Genomic DNA, 17,518 nt, shown 5'->3' with positions numbered 1-17,518 from the left:
GCAGTAATAATCCCACCTCACTGAAACAGTTCATATTTATCATCTTTCTCTATGATACCCTTAAAAGTTTACGAGATTAGAATAGAAGAAAAACATGTTAGGGCTTGGCTGGACTTTTTAACTATAATATCTCAGTCTATACATATGAACAAATTTAAAGCAAAATAATAACGCTGACAAATTTACAGGTAACTTTCGTTTACCGAGGATAAGTGTAATTACCGACTGATTAAGTTTGGAAGTCAGGTGAAGAAGAAACAGCATGATCGATCCGAACATCATGCGCGTCTCACAAACGACGAATTCGCTCGTAAAGAGGGGCGTGTCATTATTGAACACCGACAAAATGGCCTAATCGATATTGCTTCGTATATATATTCGAGAGAAGTCCCGTGTTACAATCGCATCTGTTACTTTCCTTAAAACGCAATTTAGAAAATAGCATTTTTGGTTCTCAGGACAAGAATTCTATATCACGGCAAATAGCTACGTCGACGAAGGGTCGATTAAAATTTTACAGTTCGCCAACTATTTTAAGAAAACCATCCCATCGTCACATGGATTACCGGAACCTCGATTATAGAAATGCAGTCATCGATTGAGTCGCACCTATCTTCCTATCTAACCACCTACCTCTACCCACCGGCACCCACTTTTTACCAGTAAGCTTCCACCTACCTATTCACTCACACTCACACCCATACCAATCTCGTGAAAAAGCAGCAACGCAGCCGCGTGTCGTTGGTAAATAGCGTCGGCCGCCGGAAGGCAGATGTTAACGTCGTCAGCTACTCTAATTCCGTATTGTCGATTGGCCGGCGCGTCGCCGCTGGTAACTCGGCACCGAATCAGCGTCGTCGATTCGTCTGGCGCCGCCTACTACCCCTTCGTGAATTCACCCTCAACCCCATGCGCTCTCGTGGGTGGAGTCGACCAATGACACAGTGGTAACGGCCGTCTGACAACGTGGCCTTCGGAGCCGCCCCCGCAGTTGCCGATGGCTAACTAGCGCTACCCCGCTATAGTCGAGTCAGCCACTCAGCCAGCAAGTCCCCGGGCCGTCTAGTCGCTAGCTCACTGGAATTCCCCACCCTATCTCACCCGTTTTCACCCCCGCTGCGTCGTGTTCCTCTTCTCCCTCTCCCCTGCTGGAGTGCGACGTGTAGGCCAACGTGCCAACGACGGCGGCGGTGGCGGTGGTGGAGGTGAAGAAGAGGTGTTACGCCGTGGATTCGCGTGACGTAACCCCGGTATACGCCATCGCCGTAGCCTCCTCGCCGATTCGTGGTCGTTTAGGGATTGGCGTCGATGTGTTGGTTCGCTCGGCAACCAACCAGCCATCCACCTACCTACCTACCTACCTAGCTACCTCTTTCCCCACCCCCTTGCCCCTCGATCCGTACCATCCCCCCGTGGACCTGCCACCGGACCATGTCGACCGTATCGGGGAACGACCCATGATTCTCCGTGATGTGGCTACGGACAGGAGAGATAGCTGCTCCGGCAGCCAGTCGGGCAACAACCCCTATATGCGCATACACGGACGAACAGAGGCACGTACACACGCGCATACATATATACATGTACACACTCGTGCATACACACTCCTATATATACACACGTAGACGCGGACACGGACACGAGATCGCGAGTACGCCCTTCCCGACGAGAGAGAGATGAGTAGGTACGTCGAGGCTCGAAGCCACCCCGTCACGGAGAATGCTTCGGGACTTCGCGCGACCTCGTCGGCGCCGCGTCGGGACCACGAGCTCGGCTGTCCGTCTGGCGATGCTCGACTTTTAATCAGCTGCGAAGGAGATGGGCACAGGTCAGTCTACCAAGACTCTTGCCGTCTCGCCTCGCTTCGCCATTTGTCTCGCTGTCGTCGGTCGCGCTAAAGAGCTTAGCTGGTGATCGGTTAGCTGGTATCGTCCGGCTCAAACGGTAACGCGAGGTGTACGACGTGAGAGTGACGCGCATTATTCCTTCGGGACTTGGTGATAAATCGCGATTCTCCTGGCATCCAAGATGTGTACCGCAATCGAGAGGTGCTCGAGGATCCTTAAGCGTTTCGGACGTCTGTCTATTTGATAGGTGACTTCTGGTTCACAAAATAATTCACAGTGTTCGAGCGTTTCGGTTGTCCACTTGTTGACAGCTAAATCGTGGCTCGCGGAATTTGACGGATTGTGTTTGGACCGCGTTTGGAAGGCGACTGATAGTGTTGGCATATTTCTAAACGTTCGCTCGTTCGCAGATAAATCACCATATTCAAGGTACAAGAAAATCAAAAGACCTTTCGCGGATTTTACCGGTGAACTTAATTTTTGAGATTTGAGAAATTTTATTACGCAATCGAGGGACGATTAATAGTGCGTGAACGCTTTGCATTGTTATCTACTAATTGATAAGTCGGAACTGCGAATCGTATTTGAAATATTGAAATGAAGACGTTTCTATGAAGATGCTTCTATGAAGACGTTACTAATGATTAAATGTGCTACGAACGTCTTTACTATATTGAGACGAATTAATAAATGAAAATATATACAAGTTTTACTATTATCAACGACAATGTTTAAAACAATTACGATACATTGTGCAATTACATTGTGTCGCATACATTAGACGCATGATTCGAGCATTGAGGGCGGTTATTGTTCAATTACGTTTCGCACTCTTTTCTCCAAAGTTAAAGACTTGATGTTTAAAGAAATGTCCAAAGAATACCTGCAAAAATTAAGACATCTGTTAGATATTTTTAGGAGGTGCGGGTCTTGAAACAAAGTTAAATTGCACTCAATTATCGATAACTTTGAAATTTAATTTACATAAAAAAAATGTTTATTTTTTGTGTAAAGCTCACAATACGGTCTACTTAAAAATTACCACTGTGTAAATAGCGTTGTCAAACAGATAAAATAAGTATTGTAGAAACTCGTTAAAAATAGAGTGATTCTGGACCAGTTAAAGTCTTTAAAGACTTCAGATCTCTTAAAGTTCGATTAAAATATCTTAACAATTGACGTTAAGATCGAGTACTTGGGGGATGAAATGTGAATTGAAATTCAGAAATGTGCGACAGCGACGGATATGCGATACGAAACGACGTAAGCAATACAGAAGAGAAGGAGGGGGAAGAAGAAGAAGGCCTCACGGTGTACACGACGAAGACAGTAATCCGTTGGGGTTGAAGTAACCCGGGTTGATCGGGTTAGGTTGGTTGGGTGTGAGACGAAGGCGGTTGATACCCCAGGCCGAGGAAGGAAGGCTTTGGTTGGCTTAGGCATGGCCGTGTTTTTCTTGCCGCGGATCATTAGGACGATTAGGGTGCCTACGAAAAGGGGGAAACAGATTAGCAGTGGAGATCTTCTTGCGGCCCGGCCGTTTTCTTAAATAGGATTTCGCGAGAGTCTCTTGAGACGTCGACCTCTCTTGCCTGATAACAATTTGCTTGCGATGTCTGATAAAAAATTCATGTCTAATAATACTGATATTTTTTGCATCTATTGTTAACAAATATGACATACTTCTTTTGTTTCTTTCAGGAGACAGATTGCTCGATATACTGTGTGATGTATGCGGTGACCGTAGTTCTGGGAAACACTACGGCATCTATAGTTGCGACGGTAATGATTATTAATTAATAACTAGTAATAAACGTAAATCTTCTCACTGTTTCTCGTAGTTATCTGTATTACATTAACGAAATAATTATATATCAAATTAATTGAGAAGACACAAACTTTGAAGGGTGAATAATGCTTTGAAACGTTAAAATTAGTCGCAGAAAATATTTCCGACTCGAGAAAACTCTTAACAATTTTAACAATCTCTTGCTGAACAATTTCTTTTCTCTTGCCAATTTATCTAGTTAGTTCAAATTATTGTAGAATATCCACGAGCTGTTGAACTTTAGTAAATTTTGATGATGTCGAATTATCACATCGCACGTATGCATACGAATTTTTTTCATGTTACCAGGTTGTTCGGGATTTTTCAAACGAAGTATACACAGTAATCGAGAATATATCTGCAAAGCCCAAGGAGCCAAGAAAGGACGCTGTCCCATCGACAAAACCCATAGGAATCAATGTCGTGCTTGCCGTCTCGCTAAGTGTTTTGAAGCTAACATGAACAAGGACGGTAAGTGCTCAAATATCCTAATGTTCACATACGCGATCTCGTACCGTTTTTTCCATGTTAATGATTCGATTAAAAACGAAAAATCCATCTCTTGAAATCACCTGCGCAAAAAGCAAATGTAATCGAGCTAGTTAATTATGTCCTCGTTGTTCAATTGTAAAACGCGTTACTCGAAAGATTCTCAACATTTCTGTTCATATTCGTTTTTTCTAATTTCATACGCCTTTCGACAATATCATTTATGCTTCCGATAATTTTTCCGAGACAATCAAAATATCGATATGCACAATCTTTCAAGAGTCGCTGGTACTTCATTCTCCGATAAACTATCTTTGAATATATGAAATGCATAAAAGAGAAAGGATGCGTACAAGGAAGAAAAAATATATTTATCGTCTGTGTGAACCACGAGTGACTATGAGAAACGTTCCATCAGTTTCCTCGTGTTTTCACGCGAAAGGCCACAAATAACCCACCAAGAAATCGACTGTAACTATCGGTCAACCAAACCCTCCTAAATAAACCTGCCTGCGCACGAAGCGAAGCCAAAGCGACCACGACCAAGCAGTTCATGCGTTATCACAGTGTAAAAGTTGATGTGACGAAATCGACTCGATAGAGTGAGATGTCACAGCCGGTTAAAATACTTCGGATGGTCTCTAATTTGCCATTTCGCGATGAATATTACCTCATGTCTCTCTATTGCATGATATCGTGGGGGGAGGGGGGAGCTCCATAGTAGACCCATTAATCGCGATGGTGTCACAATGAACGCGCATCGTCATGCAACGTTTCAGTTTTCCCCGATGTCTCATTTGATCAACCAGGCCACATTTCGTAGGACGTGCAACAACCATCTTTCTCCGGCGAGCGTCTTTTTATCTGTGGTATTAACTTACAATTTAATCGAGCATAAAGTAGCCTCAATGTAAAACTTCAAATCAATCTGAATTGATTTGAAAGCTTGGTCTTAATGAAACTATTCACAAATTTTATAGCGAGCATATTTCGGATAAATCTTGTTTTCACTGTACTGCAAATCTCTTAATCTATTTCTTCCCGATTTCATGACACGTCAGAAATTGTAAAAAATTTAAACAGACGGATGACAGGCGCATGTTATTTCTTCGCGATCAATCCCTACTGCAACGAACGATAACTGTCAGTTTTTTGGCAAAAAACTAATTTAATCCTCGATTTCGAAATTCTTCGATCGTAGCGAGACCGACAAGGAAAACCGAGACTACTAATTTTCTATGCGCGCTCTTTCCCGTAACATGCTGCCGCATCATATTCTGTTCTTTTCCTTTTTAAAAGGGATATTTGGAAATAAAGCGAGCCTGATCTTCCGCACAAGACTTATACGGGATGGGCGAGGTGTACACGGGTCGATGTTCCTCGCCATCGACGGCGATATAACAGCGACGGAGACTCGTTTTCTGGGACGCTTAGCGGGGGCTGGATCCTGCGAAGGTTGAGAGAGAGGTAGAGCCGAGGTGGAAAGAGAAAAGGTGGATGGAGAGACTCGGCGGTGAGGGTGGTCTGGGTGGCGGGGAAAGTGGAAGGGGGCGATACGAGACCGCTTGGCAGGGATGAGGGTGCCCAGGGTGTCGGGGGTGTTTAATGCAGGACGGGTGCTCCGGTTCCCAGCGGTTGTCGAGGCTCCAGACGCGAGTAAGAGAGGAGATTCAATTAGTGGCAGAGCTTCCTAACGTTAAGGAGGTTCCACACGGGGTAAAACGGGCCACCTCGCTACCCCGCTTCTTTGCCGCCACCTTCGCGAACATACTCCCTCGCGCACGTTAACACTCCTATATTGCGCGCTCTTTCCGTCTTTTCCTCTCTCTCTCTCTCTCTCTCTCTCTCTCTCTCTCTCTCTCTCTCTCTCTCTCTCTCTCTCTCTCTCTCTCTCTCTCTCTCTCTCTCTCTCTCTCTCTCTTTCTCTCTCTCTGTCTCTCCCTCATCGCCGTCATCGCCACCACCGCCGCCGCTATTGCTGTCGTTGCTCCGTCTCTGGAAATTGCTCGTACTTTGTTGGTAGAGTTAATTAGACGCTGTGATTAATTGCCTACGTATAGTCGATGTTGGAATGGCCGAGGCGCCCTTTGTTCCCGCGGTAACTTTTACAGACGGTTTTCCTGCGTTAGATTTACGACGGTCATGGTATGATAGTATGATAATAATCGAAACGTTAAACACACTGATCGTATTTGTCAAATTGAGCAATGTATTAATGTCTCAATGACTGTACTTATATGTCATACTCGTAATAAATCGATAAAACTTGTCGCAAAGTGTTTCGATTTTCTGTATCTTATCCAGGTAGATAATGACAGTAATCAGACTGCGGCTGATCAAACTCGAGATCGTCTTACTAACTTTTCCAGCTCGCGGTATATTACTGCTAATTACAATTTGCAAGATATCGCGTTCGTGCAACAGATTCGGCGAATTGCTTCGTACAATGAGAGAGTACACGTTAGAAATTAAGATTATTAGATTTTAACAAGACTAAACATCGTCGGCTACTCGCGTTTCACCAATGTCGCGGGCAGATTGAGTCGCGAAAAACGTTGTGAAAAGTCCATAAGATGTAGGTGACCATTCCGGGTACGCGCTATGTATTATGTACGTGGTACTCGGCGCATCGCGAAATGCCGTGACGCCGCAGGCGCGCAATCATCCGCTCGCTGACAACCCCGAAACCTCCGGCGCTCTCATACTCCCGTATAATCGACGCGCGCTTTCCTCTTTCCACGAAAATTCGCAGCCGTCACCGCCACCGCCACCGCCGATATTATCCGCCTACGCTAGCGCACCGCGCCGGCAGAATGCCGTCCCGTGCGATTTCACGTATATATACGCGCATTACGAAATATGGCGTTAAACGACGTCGGGAAGATTACTGAGCGGCTTACCACGACGGATTTGTAATTCTTAGCGACCGGCAAGTAGCAAGAGGAAGTGAACCATGCGCGACCCAGGCTCGTGTATGCGTTTTTAACGTTGATACTCCGCGTTTAAGAGCTTAATCACATGTGCTCGCGGTACCATCGAAATCATCGAATACGAGCGATTTCAATTCCTTTGCTTTTTATTTTTATGATTATTACGTTTAAGAAATGCGAAACTTAGGATTGTATATTCTTAATATCGTAGAATTGCGCTAAGGGATATCTTGTGCTAAACAGAGAAAATAACAAATTTGCTATTAGCGTCATATATGTAATATACAACGTAAAACACTCAATTTACCTATCAATACATTTTACATGTGCATTTTATATGTGTAAATGTGCATTATATTAAGTATTATATAGTTATCAAAAATATAGTATGGGCTATTGAGAGCGACTTTTAATTTAAAGTAGCAGTAGCGGACGTGTTAAGAGAAGTATTTAAATCACTTTTTCCCTAATTTAACTTCTAAGAAGTTCTATCTTGAAGATATTTATTTTTCGTTGCTCTTTCGTTAATTTTTGACTTGTCGAGCTGTTCAAGTTTTTCAATATGATTTTATTTCAATTATATCGCAAACTTGTTCGCAGACTGTAACTGACAACAAAGATAGAACCGTGGTCGATGCCCCTTCGATCAAATATCTCGTTAAAAAATTAAACGAGGAGCGCGACCGGAAGATGACGACTTGTCAATGAAAGCTCTACGTTCCACGACTTTTCCCGGACCGTACGGTCAACATCATTTCTAATGTACACACATTCGGATTCACCAACACTCTTCAATACGCAAACTTCGCCTCGTTTCATGCTCAATCGATCGCGGGTCGCTACTTCAAACTTTAAATCTCTTTGTTTCTGCTCATAATTCGGAAGCACCCTTTCTGAAAGTATCAAGTACTTTGAACCGGAATTAAATCGAGACACTCGCACCCTACATTTGCCCCTTTCGGCAGTTATAGATCAGAATTACTCGAAGACTTTCCGCTTGCAAAGTATGAAGTTCAACGTCCAATCATATAATATGATCACGACCCAATATTAAAGACGATTGAGTCATTTCAACGCAATGGCAAAAAGAGGCAAGGCTTCTTGTTGATCATGTAAAATTATCTTCACATATTATTCAAGCTCTCGAGAGATTGTATGTTGTATATTTTTATACGAGAATGCAACCATAAAAACAATTACTCCAAGAAGAAATTCATACAGGAGTACATTTTCATACAGGAGTCTGTTAGATAACTTTGGCTGGAGGGATCGAAAATGTTAGTCTTACCGCGTCTAAATTATCATGTATCACCTAGATGTATTTCTGTCGGGTCCTCCAAGAAAATATTCGCTATTCGGGACCCCGCGATGTACTCGTTCGGCCCTGGATGGAGGTTGAGGGTAGTGACAGCATACAGGGGGAGTCGCGTGAGAGTGGACGGCTGGTAACGCAACGAAGCGAGGCGTGCCGTACACGCGACGGGCAGCATCAATCCATCCACATAAACGGTAAACGGTAAAGCGGACCTGGAACAGAACGAGGGGTATAGTGGCTGTCATAAATGCCTTCCCATCATCGAATGACACATACCTATAAGACGTATCGCGCTCAGGTGATTGTCGAAACAACGACTGCACGCGGTAAAGAAACACAAAACGCTGAACGATAAGCTACCACTCTCGGCATTTGTCATATTTGATATACAGCACAAAATTCGCGATGAATAACGCTGCAATTAGAATATTTACAAAAAAGGAAATGCAAGCGTTGAGTTATGCCTTATCGTTTCTTTCCATTTTTTTTTTCATTCCTCGCAAGTTCCTCCGCTGCAACTTTTTTTATCGTGAATCGTGCGTAAATTAGTAGATCAATAGATAAAAAAGAAAAAAGTTAATAGATAAATAATTAACATTTGTCAAATATTTCCATAGAAAAAATATACAGATATATAATAAATATTCTTTTATTCAATGGAAATCAAGTTTCTCAAACGGCCCGATTAAAACATATGCGAGTACGATGCGTCTTATCAGAAAGAAGGGGCCATTTAGTAACGGAAAGAGATATTTATGATGCCCGATGTATGTGAGAGAGAACGAGAGGGAACGGATGATAGAGTGAAAGAAGGAGAGAGAAACAGAGAGGAGACGCGGGCGCGTTCTCCCTCGCGCGATACGAGCGCGATGTGTGCGGACGAAACGGGTCGTTGCGCTAAGCCGGGCTTTGATCGTCACCTGTCATCATACCAACGCGCCCGGAGGAGCTGCAACGACCCGGCGCCCCGGCCGTCGTCTCCGGCTCGCATAAATGCGAGAATTACATCCGCGGGTTATCACCCGTGGCTCTCTCTCGGCCGTGTTGCGCGTTACGGGCCCGTTGTCGTTCATGTCCCTGTGCGCGCGAAACGAAGACACTTGTTCCACCATTTCCTCGACCAGGTATTCTTGCGGAAAAGCGCGATCGCACGAAATGTCAGATTTGCACTCGCGTCGTTTGATTTCTTTTTCCAGCCATAATGCTCTTTGATGCTCCCGCGAAAATACACTTACACGTTCACTTGCTTTTTATCAGAATCTCAAGTCGTGCGTGATGAACGGATTTGAAATAGGATTGCTCTTGATTTTTTTTGCCGAGTATGTAGAATGTTTCATATATTTTCAGCAGAAAAGTACGTTTGATTGCACAATTACACATCGCTGACAAGTGTTCTTGCAGTGAGCTCTTAATGTTCTCAATGTCTATTTCACTAGAATTCGATAAAATTTTAAACTTTGTCTTTTTCTTGGCGTTTTACTCGCGAATCTAACAAAAGAAATGCGACGTACAAGTATATTCGGGTAAATCGATGAATTAATTCAATGCCATGTTTTAACGCGCGGTACGATTACTCGTCTCAGCTTTATGCATATGTATTTTATATGCGATAGAGGCTGATCTTGTTTCACGGAATTTTGATTTACGAGATTAGTCGAGGGAAAGCGATAACTGGACAACCGGGTGATGTTACATGCGTATCGCATACGGATCGTCTGTAACGTATGCGAATACACGTGTGACGGCATGCATACGATTTTCCGAACGATAGGAGGCGCGAGTGGAAACAGACAGACCCTATCTGTACGGTCTGTGTACGCAGTTGGTGTATACAGCGCTCTTTTTTTTTCTTGAGAATTTTTCTGCAATTTGCAGTTGAATTTTTCCTGGACGAGAGTCGCTTAGATGTAGTCGCTATCTGTCGCAATCTGTTCTTAATTTGAATCTGAAAATTTCGAATTCTTTTGAAACTTAATTCGGTCTTGCGAGAAAATTACCCTAATCAAAATTAAAATCCAACGGATACATTACCTCGGAATAATTACTTCAAATTTCCTTTAGTAAAAGCATCATACGAAAACGTTTTATGATATCACACTGATGATATTTAAACAAATCTAAATAGTAATGAAAATCTTAAATTCAATTAAAATAGCCATCAATATAAGGGTTTACCTTGGCCTACCCCTTGATGCGCATCTCTCAAATCAACACGAAAATCTCCCTGAAGTGTTAACACATGTATCGCAGTATCCTACACACGTATTCGACAAGCGATTCGCGAATCGCCCCATTCTCCTTCGACGGCGATGACGTTGACGATCGCCGACGTGTCGGTGATAGCGTTGGCGGTGATGGTGATAGCAACGATAGTGGTAGTGTGTCTCGTCCATGTGTATCAACCCCACTCGCTCGGGGATTAGCCTTCGAGATCGCTGACTGCTGAAATGTTCACAGATCGGTTTACCGTTTAGCAGGATAGAGAGTGTGAGCCTCGTGATCCGTGGCCCGTGTGAGCACTATGTGTGCCCCAACATACATACGCACACGAACATACACACATCACACACAACGTGAGCATGTAGTACAACGTTAAAACGGGAACTTCCTCCCCCGTGCGTTGCACCACATTCGCTCGCGTTCGTACACCCGTCAATGAACATGCACATGTGTGTATATGTATATACACGTGTGTGTCGTGTGAGTGGGTAGGTGTGATCGTGTGCGTGTGTCGGAAACGTGTCGGGAAGATCTACGCCTACGCCTCTCCACTGTGGGAACTCGCATTGTGGACCACACGTGCCGGCCGAGCATTACGATGGCGTGTGTTTATAGGTGTGCGATAAGATTGGTATAGGTATATGTACGTGTGTACGCGCGCGATCACAAGCGAGAGGTGAGAGGGTGGCAGGGAAAGGGAGAAAGAAAGAGAGGAATCACGAGAGATGAAAAGGGAACAGGGCGCGGTCCATTCCAGCGCATGCGATTCTAATCCCCGCAGCGTCCATTCGCCGTCCGGGCACGCACGTACTCGAAAATCGCTCGTCTTAAGCCACTGACACACGAGAAAATTCAAGGGACCATTGTTGCCGGTTTAACCTACTTCTTTCTGAAAATAAATGAAGAAACATCGGGGTTAAAAGCTGAAAGAATTAAGAGTTGAACCGAATTCGCACAAACTTAAACTAATAAATCTAATTTACTCTTGATCATAAGTTGCATAATGTTATTACGAAGTATTATGCAATACCGAAAGATCTTATTTTCCATGGCGAATTATCTCTGGATAGAATCGAGGAAAAATAGATATGGATGCAACAGCGACGACCGGTGGGGCTCGGGTTAAATTGCAACTTAATATTCATCGGTTCCTCGCTAAAAGATCAATTTGTTCGATATCGTTCGTTTCTCTATGCCGGGAGCTTTCCCTTGACGTATATCCGTTTCCGCCTCGCCGAGCTATAAGCTGCTCAGCTATAAAGCTCTGTATTTGAGCAACGATGCGTACAGAGAGCGACAGTGTTCCTCCTCGATCGAGCGAGACGTCGCGCAAAGCGAGGAGCTTTTGTATAAAAAAGGCGAGCTTAATGGCCGTGGCTGCGAAAAACAGATCGTTTCTTTCGTGTCTTTGATTCGTGAGGGGTTCCGATGAAAGCCGATATAACATTTAAAATTTGCACCATTCAACGAACAAGCGTTGCGCGAATATTTACGAATACACAAATATGCAAAAATATGTTGGATATATAGTAAGGGGAACGATACCGATGTGCACATATGCTGTGAAATGCATTTTTCTACCTAACATTTGCTCAACAGAGACTGTCGTCAAGAATCTCGGTGATGACGATATAAATTTGGAGTTATTTCAAAAGAAAAAAGGACTCCGTAAAAAAATACGACCCTGTAGTTCATATTCTATCAACTGCGCGAAAATGTTATCATTTTTAATGTCTAATTCATATTTCTTCCAAATGGTGAGTTGAATTTTTCCGACGGTAAAATTGTCCCTTCATGGCGTCATGTCAAAGCTACGTTCGTATAGGTCGAAGGTTAACGAAATTATCGCGAAGACGGCACCGGTTTCGAAGGTTTTTTGCGCGCCGAAAAGCAATACCGTACGTACGTAAAGATCATTGTTTACAAAGCAAACAAATCTTTACCAGCTGCGTTTTTCCGCTAAGGGAGTTCATCGTTGGGAGAACAATTACTCCTGAAAAATAATAATATTTGTACCTGTTACGATGTGCACGAGCAATTTGGTCGATAAAGCAAACAACCCCGAGGCGGATTTCTCATTTCTTTTTTACTACCTACAAGCGTGTTTGCGCGTATAAAACTGCTGTCTCGTTTTAAAAACCGATTGCATGTATTGATCTGAAAATTGTCTATTAACGATGTTTCGCAATAACACGATGAAATTTCTTTTATTCTAAACACGTCAAATTTGTTGACGTCAAATTAGTGACTATTTTTGCCATTTCTGAAATATAAAAATATTACGAATCTTTCATATACGATTGCTCTTACAATTTGCTCTCAGAGCAAAGTAAAAATAATCATGGAGCAAGATACACAAAAGTGAAAAACAATAGGATATAGAATACTGACAAGATATAACGGTATAACGGAACAATTTGGACGACGAAAATCATCTTGCCAATAAATGAATTCAATCAAAAGTATAATCTATCGTAATTCACAATAGTGAAATTTACGCGGGCGGTCAACGTGTAGGAGTTTATTCCAGCATATCGTTAGTCGAGAGAACGATTTCTTGGATTTATATAAAACGACGACGACGACGATGACAACGTGGACGAGGACGGCGACGACGACGACGACGACGATGACGACAACGACAACGACAACGACAACGACGTGCCAATGCGAAAAGAAATACTCGTTGCGCCAGTGGCGAAGTACCTCTCGACGGGGCGGTGCGTGATAAAGGGGAGATATTGCGACGCCAGTGCGAACGTGGGAATCCGCGGCTGCTATCCGCTCAGCCTCATTAATGATGATGTGCTTGCCACCCAGTTGCAGCTCCCGCTTCGCCATCTCGCTCTGTCTTCCACCCCTTCGACGCTCTTCCCCATGCCCTCCCGGTGTCCTCTGCCTCTCTCTTTCCGTCCTCTGCTTCTCCCTCTGCCCTTCTCTCTTTCTCTCACTCTCTGGGTTTGCAGCCACGCTCGAAAGATCGAGCTCTGTGGAAGCTGACGCCCGGCCAGCCACCACATCCGATCTACACCACCCTCTTTCATCCGCGATTCAACCCCCTCTCCTTCTGGTCGACCTCTTGTTCCCTCCACCCCATCCACGCGGCTCGCGGGATATACAGCTCTCGTACATCTCGAACGACCTACAACGCGCGTTATACCTCGAATTCAATTCCGCGCAACCTGCGCCCACTTTTTCGCTCCCACCGTTAAGTCCATCGCCGATATTATTGATAGGCGGTCCTAGAGACGGACTTTCGATCACGCTGGAAGCCGAGGGGCGAGGGTGTCGGTGCGTAGGGATATTTCTCGTTATGCTGCGAGGAGGGTTCTGCGTGGACACTTATTTACATGACTGGTCTTTAAACAACGTTATTTGTATAATCTTTTTGTTTTAATAATCGATACGATCGTGAAATACTTCTCTAACACAATGTACCTCTCGAAACCTTCATTAATTTCCACGGATTAATTACTGGCATCATATAAGCTTTTAATAAAGCTCGAGCGGAAAGCTTCTCTCGCTTATGTAATCGCGGAGCGAGGTGTCGGACGTCAAAAGTAATATAAATACGTCATACCTGATGTTTAGCAGTACAACATGAACGCGGACCGAGGAAACCGAAGCCCCATTCGATTATCTCGGAGAAGCAACATCAGCAACAATCGTCGATTGTCACACAATTGTCCCCTCATTCTGGAGGTCCGGTGCACAATGATCGATTAAGACCAGCACTCGCTCCTCCGTACGTCCTATCACCACACAGGTGTGTAACGTTTGCTTAATTGATTTATAAAAAGACTTGTCTTATTAAGTATACATTCCAAGCTACGTAACATGAGTTTACGATGCATAACGAGATATTACTAAAACTAACCGATCAGGTTGTTCTCCGGTTTGGAAGAAAGATGATTGGAACACGAAGAGAATGAACTTTTGTATCATATTGCAATTGGCTAGGAAATATCAAAAACTAGATCTTGAAAAATTCTTACTTTCAGTTATCCTAATATATCTAGAAGAATACTTATTCTTATGATTACAGAATTATTCTAATTTGCATATACGAGGATAATTTTCTTCAATATTTTAAGAGCAGCGTATATACATATTAGAATATGTAGAGTGCCTCGTCACTATCGTATTAATCATATTAGTGATTCGTGTGAAATAATTACAACATCCGCGAAATTTTCATAGCGTTTTTGTTAAGAGGAACTTGATGGAATCGTTAAATAGCAATTGCATTTAAAATCATCTAAAGAATACAGCTTGAAGATGAATCGATAATGATGGGGTATACATCGCACATATGTAGCCACAGACGACGATAAAATTATGTAAAGCGATTTAGACTCTTTGTTAAGTAGTTAAGGGTTATTACTGTAGAAGGTTAAGGTGCGACCAAAGATTCACGCCTTACCCACGACCGATGGCGCTGGTACAGAAACCGCCGGAGGAATCACCATCCCCCGTACCGCTGGTCTTACCGCACCCTCGCACGACCACGACTCTCTATCAGGCGGCCACGACTGTCTCCTTGGCGTCGCAACCTTCTCTCCTGCAGATATTAATGTCCGCCGAGGAATGTCAGGTAAGTAATTCAGCTTAATTCGCGCGCCCTCGTATTCTCTCGTTCTCCTGCAAAGTTAATAAAGACAATCGAGCTCAGCTCAAGTTCTCACTGCGGTCGACGAATTACACGCAGCGTATTATAAGATGATAGCGTACCTTCCGCAAGATGTAAATGATATCTTATAGCTACCCACTAAGATTTTAATATTCAGAAGCTATTAACTTTGCGCATGAGTTCGAATTAAAAGATTGAATTTGATGCAAAGAATGTTAAAATCTTAGGATTGTCGGTAAATGTGATCTCAATTTACTCTATAATTGTATAAATGTATCGTATAAATCGTATAAATATAAAAAATCAAAGATTGATGGAACATTATATTTATTGTACATTATTAGCAAGATACGATCTTGTTATTTTATACGAGCACAAGTAGAAAGAATAAATCCATGGATCAAATCATCAGCACAACCATTGACTTTATGCTTCGATTCTTTACGAGAATTCAACTATACACTTGTTATACAAATTTTTACCTCGTTTTACTATAAGGAGTTGGTTTGGAACGCACGACTGCAACCCACGACAGAGTATCCGATAGAGCAGATGGAAACGGAAACGAGTCACAGTCCGACGGGCACGGTACAGAGTCTTAGTCCGACCTGGGAGATGCTGCAGGTAGTTTTCAACGTTCCAATGCGACGGTGTTCTTTTCGCGATACTTCACTTATTTATATGTATCGGTGAATATTGATAATAATGTAGGAAACAACGGCTCGGCTGTTATTCATGGCTGTTAGATGGGTGCGATGTTTACCACCCTTCCAAACGATATCAAAAGATGATCAGTTGCTGCTGCTGGAACGATCCTGGACGCAACTGTTTCTCTTGCATTTAGCACAATGGTCTATCTCTTGGGACATCACCGCGCTTCTCGAAGACGAACAAGTGCGCAGCAGGCTTCCCGCGGACGATAATCCGACGAATCAGGAACTCGTTCTTATTCAGGTTCATCAGTCGTTAATTTCTGTTCGCAGTGATTTGCAGTCTTCGCGGATTTTCTTCCGTTCTCGGCTTTACCCTGACGCGCTACAAAATGGATGATACTTGATATGTCGTTGCTTTCAATTTTTCGTCTCGTCAGATTGCATTAACTTTCGCTTGAAAATTTCTAGACTATAATGTATACATGTAGCATACTATCTCTTCAGATGTTATAGAATATAGAGCATAGATGCACGAACACGGTGATTTTGTTTCTTTGGAAACTTTTGCTTTTATTCTGCTTACGTTTTATTCTGCTGCGTTTTTCTCGGTCGTTCTTTTTAACACTTTTTTATCGAATTTCGCAGAAACTCTTTTAAAAAGCGTGAAAGAAGCTTATTACAGCAGGATATTCTCTCACATTTTAGGCAATAATATGCCGATTCAGGCAACTGTCCCCCGATTTCGGCGAATGCGGCTGCATGAAGGCAGTGGCTTTGTTTACGCCAGGTAAATACGACATATTTTTAAATACAAGCTCGATCTGGTTAATTGTAACATCGAAACAGTGAGACACAATTAATAATAATGATAATAAATTATTTGTGTATTATTCCCTATCAATTATTCGTTCCACTTATTTATTTTTTCATTTATTTAAAACATTTTATTATTTTGAATAATAATTTATGTTGTTACTGAAATGTCGCATTTGTTCGTAAATCGTAATTATCCTGATCGATCCTGTCGTGCTAGTATGAAGAGATAAAATGCTAATCAACGTTTGAAATACTTTAAAATACTAATCGCATATAATACGTCAAATACGTTTCTTTTTTTATTAAACCGTAGAGACAGTGGGGCTGCATGCGGTTCAGCCCATTGAAATACTGCAAGATCAGGCGCAACGTATCCTGGTGGATTACACGAGATCACGGTATCCGCAGCAACCGGGCAGAATTGGGAGGCTAATGATACTGGTTGGATACCTCAGGTGTGTCTCCTCCAAGACCGTTGAGCGTCTGTTTTTTCATGAAACCATCGGGGAAATACCGATTTCGCGATTGCTAGTCGATATGTACCAGATGGAAAAATACATCAACTAAGGCGCATTTGCATCTCACCTCGCGAATATCATCAGAACCAGCTTCATCTGACTCCTCCGGTTCTTTCACGTGTAGTCAGCAGCGCAGAACGGAAAAAGAATACAAAATGTCTCCGTAATCTTTAGCGAGAGACTGTAAATTTCCTGTTCGCCAATTCACCCTTGCAATTATGTATAACATTAACACCTAAAATGAAAGATGTCGTTTAATTGCTTCAACAAAG

The 17,518-nt window shown here is 43.0% G+C and overlaps 1 protein-coding gene and 1 long non-coding RNA gene across 2 annotated transcripts; one reads left to right on the top strand and one right to left on the bottom strand.

Annotated features, from left to right (window-relative positions):
* The first annotated feature begins 1,224 nt into the window (after nt 1-1,224).
* On the top strand, nt 1,225-17,319 carry LOC105184909 (nuclear receptor subfamily 2 group E member 1). The gene is made up of 9 exons (XM_025302743.1): nt 1,225-1,828; nt 3,549-3,629; nt 3,985-4,146; nt 14,224-14,395; nt 15,019-15,223; nt 15,758-15,883; nt 15,971-16,213; nt 16,618-16,699; nt 17,042-17,319. The coding sequence occupies exons 1-9, from the start codon at nt 1,819-1,821 to the stop codon at nt 17,293-17,295; spliced, it is 1,335 nt and encodes a 444-aa protein (XP_025158528.1). The 5' UTR covers nt 1,225-1,818; the 3' UTR covers nt 17,296-17,319.
* On the bottom strand, nt 3,029-15,904 carry LOC109503998 (uncharacterized). The gene is made up of 7 exons (XR_002162832.2): nt 15,742-15,904; nt 15,053-15,270; nt 14,210-14,381; nt 10,585-10,851; nt 8,383-8,621; nt 4,835-5,028; nt 3,029-3,334 (listed from the first exon to the last, which is right to left on the bottom strand). It is a non-coding gene; the product is annotated as an uncharacterized LOC109503998 (long non-coding RNA).
* Nucleotides 17,320-17,518: the final 199 nt, after the last annotated feature.

Source organism: Harpegnathos saltator, unplaced genomic scaffold (genome assembly GCF_003227715.2).
Source record: "Harpegnathos saltator strain DR-91 unplaced genomic scaffold, Hsal_v8.6 scaffold51, whole genome shotgun sequence".
Taxonomy (NCBI): Eukaryota; Metazoa; Arthropoda; class Insecta; order Hymenoptera; family Formicidae; genus Harpegnathos; species Harpegnathos saltator.
The sequence above is the reverse complement of the archived record's forward strand: the minus strand, read 5'-3'. Positions and strand labels throughout refer to the sequence as shown.